This window comes from Arvicola amphibius, chromosome 5 (assembly GCF_903992535.2).
Source record: "Arvicola amphibius chromosome 5, mArvAmp1.2, whole genome shotgun sequence".
Classification (NCBI taxonomy): Eukaryota; Metazoa; Chordata; class Mammalia; order Rodentia; family Cricetidae; genus Arvicola; species Arvicola amphibius.
In genome coordinates this window covers 43,886,286-43,889,905 of record NC_052051.1, presented here as the reverse complement: position 1 = coordinate 43,889,905, position 3,620 = coordinate 43,886,286, and the positions used below count along the sequence as shown (strand labels likewise).

The following is a 3,620-nucleotide window of genomic DNA, read 5'->3' as shown; positions in this document are numbered from 1 at the left end:
CCTGACCCCGAGAGAAGCAGAAGGGGATGGCCAGCAGGTGCCTGCAGACAGGAAGCTGATTGAGAGCGAGATGTATTTTCATTGTCACCCTTCAAACCCCTTGAGAGTTCACGATGGCCACGGGAGCTGAGCCTTTAACAAGCTCCCGGGAGATCTGCGGCCACTCAGGCGGTGATGACTGCGGCCTCTCGGGTGCTGGTGGCTGTGGCTGCTGCGGTGGTGGTGGCTGCGGCAGCTGCTGCAGTGGTGGTGGTATCTGCGGCGGCTGCTGCAGTGGTGGTGGCTGCGGCCGCTGCTGCTATGGGTCTGGGGTCATTGAGAGACTCACCAGTCTGACAACGAATGAATTTTAGCAGAGAGGCTTTATTAGTCACTGTCCAGGGTTACACCCAAGATTCCAGACTCTCAAAGTGTGCCCCAAGCTACTGTTAATGTAGGGTTTATAAAGACAAAAACCACACGGTAACAGTTTTGGGGTTAAGTTCGCACACATCCTGCCTACATGCAGGCAGAGCTTAGCTTTGGTAGCGGACGTCCTGCAGATGCCTCAGCTTGAGCAAGCAAGCATTTTATACAGAAGCAGAACCGGCCGTTTACCTCGTGACCTGTTATAAGAACAGTAGAGGCGGTTAAACATTTTGACAAAACGAGGCAAGGCAGTTTTTAAGACTAGCCCAAATATTCCAAGAAGTCGTTCATCTTGGACAAGCTAGCTGGCAGGACACAGTTTACAACGCTTACAGACTGGAGCAGGTGCACAGCAGGTTCTGAGTTTTAAACACAATGTAAATCATCACCTTCTCCCTTTGAGGTGTGTCCTAGGTCAAAGCCTTGACTATGTGGTGGGTGCCTGATCATACTGGGACCTAACAGCCATTAGTATAGTGGCACCCAAGCATGAATTTATGTATCTGGCTCAGACACTGATGTTGCAGGGGCCAACTGGCTTCACCAGGAGCACGGAGCTGAGGACCCTGTAACAGCTGACAGCGGGGTTCCTAGCCAGAAGAAACCTAAGAATGAGAACGGGAACCATTTGTCACCCCTGTTTAGGGACTTCTCCCTTTTAGCGAGGTTTTTCTGGAGCACAGCCAAGTTATCTCTAATAATTCCCGAATGGTTTGTAGAGGAACAGCATTTCTCCCCTAAAGCCATACAATAACCTCTTTGCTCTGCACAGAGCAGGGCCCATGCTGTAGGAACACCTCAGCTGATGAGTCCACCTGTTTTTCTAGCTTGGTGATAGATTTTTTTTTCTAATACGGATAGATCTTAGGTTATTTGACATCCCATGTTTTTGAAGTTAACTCCAGCCTTTGCTGTTCCTGTGACACCAAGAGCAGCTTCTGCTGTAGCTGAGCCTAGGCTTTATTGAGAGGGATGAGGAGAGGAATTGCAAGTTGTTGTTTTTCCTGCACCCGGGGACTGGAAGACTGTGAATATAAGTGCTCTCTCCCTGCTGGACCATCCTAAATATACACTGGACGAGCAGGGATACCAAGATACAGAGTTTGGGGGCTTGCTACGTATGCCAGATAGACAGACATGGGTGTAATCCACCAGTCCAAAAAGCTAAACAGTTTCTGCCAGGCGGCGAAGGAAGGAATGAACGCTGGCGATGTGGCCGCTAGGAGCTGAGAAATATTTACGGTGGATCTGCATTTATTCTCAAAGGGGGATTTGTGTGTCAACTGCCAGCGGTCGGAGGGGTTAGGAAATAACCAAGATAGTCCTTTTATAACCAATCAGTTTTAATAAAAAGGGGGAATAAGGGAACTTACAGATCCAAGGGTCCAGTGGAGCAGAAGGTACGCAGGGGAGAACAAAACGGGGCTCCTTCCGGCGCCCCGATCCTATTTAAGGGGAATGCTACTCCGCTGGAGCAGCCACGCCCCTAAACGCAGGGATTGGGCCAGCTGCCCCAACAGATTTGGACATATTATAGCTCTTTGAGTAAAGCCCGGTCCCGCTCACCTTGAATTTGGTCTAGGTTAACAAATCCGATGGTCAAGTGGAAAGGCAACCATGGACAGTTAGCAAAGGGAGTGGGTGAAATGGGGCTCTGATAGATAGTGAGTCCTACATAGTTGTGGGGGTTTGGAGGATACAGAGCCAATATTAGACATAACATTTGGGTAAGTTACATGCATGAGCAAGTATATGGTATTAACATGGCCATTAGGGACTCAAAGGAGGCCAGAGGGGTTGGGTTAGTGGGAGGAGAAAGGTGGTTGTGGCAGGAAGTGATGTCAGTGGGTGAGCCCCAGCTACAGGGCCAGGGCAGGTACAGTAGCTGGTTTGGTTATAGCATTCAAATAAAGGAATTTTAAGACGTGAACTTGGCTAAAGCTCTAAAGATGAGTATCTTAGTTCTCCCATCATAAGCTGTATCCTTCTCATTATGTCTATAGACAAAACCCACGACCCCTCTCCTCCATCTATCATCCCAGGGGTCAGGGATGGAGTAGGTGACCTTCGTGTGCCAATCAACTGAGTTGAGTCTGGAAGGATTTTCTCCGCCCCATCTGGGCCAGGTACTGTGGTATTTGCAACCCCAGTGTGGACATCCTCCGTAATTTGGGTCCCGACAGTCTGAGCGAGTTTGCTCATATACAAAGCAGACATATATGGGAGAGGACATAGCATTGTAGAAGTCATTTATACATTTCCCTTGGCAGGTGTCCCTTATATCAAAGGTGAGGCTGATAGCACTTGCACATCCTGTGACCGGACAGAAGGTAGAGGCTATGGTCTTGTTGCGGTTTTCCAAGGCAATTACTTGGAACTTCCATGCCCTAGGGGTTGGTTTGGTTGGTATAGGAGCCCGGGGAGGTGGGCGCTTCCAACTTGGGTTCCAGGAAAGAACAGAAGGGGATATAGCCAGACAAAACAACACCATTAAGTTAAAACCCATGTCTCTCTTATCTTTTGTGGGTCTTCACAGGTCTTGATGACAGTCCACTTTTCTTTAGCTGGGTCGTTGTTCCCAGTGGCACGCTTGACCTGAGAGCGATGTATCCAGATGTGGACGCCGGACGCTTTCTGCCGTGACAGCCGTGGAGATGATCAGGATGATGAGGTGTGGTCCCTTCCAGCAGCGTCCTGGTATCTCAGCTCAGGGTCTCTTGATCCACACCTTCTCTCCTGGCTGCAAGATGAGGGTGGATGAGGTGATGGACTTTGGAAAGCGGGGTGGTCACACTGTCCTGAAGCAGTTGCAGAGCCTCTACAGACTGAACAGTTGATGGTTAGTAATTTCGGGAGCTAGTTCCCCTTGAGGGAGAATGAGAGGGGAGTCTCCCAAAGAGGATTTTAAATGGAGTTAAACCTTTTACAAACGGAGGAGTATACTGAGCCCTAAGAAGCGCAAAGGGAAGGAGCCTCGCCCATCTTTCTCCAGTCTCCAAAGTTAGCTTAGTCAAGGTCAGATTTATCCGCTCTACTTGTCCTGAACTTTGTGGGTAGCACACACAATGTAATTTCCAATTGACCCCAGAACAGCAAAAACGCTCTCGGTAACCCTAGACATAAAGGCAGGTCCATTATCTAACCCTATGAACAACGGCAGTCCACACCTAGGTATTATCTCATCCTTGCCAAATGTATTTTTGCCCTTAGTT

At 49.1% G+C, this 3,620-nt stretch overlaps 1 protein-coding gene across 1 annotated transcript; it reads right to left on the bottom strand.

Moving 5' to 3' along the window:
- Window positions 1–2,311: 2,311 nt before the first annotated feature.
- On the bottom strand, window positions 2,312–2,914 carry LOC119815188 (putative endogenous retrovirus group FC1 Env polyprotein). Its single transcript, XM_038331366.1, is given in 1 exon segment — window positions 2,312–2,914. A coding segment is annotated over 1 exon segment (603 nt).
- Window positions 2,915–3,620: the final 706 nt, after the last annotated feature.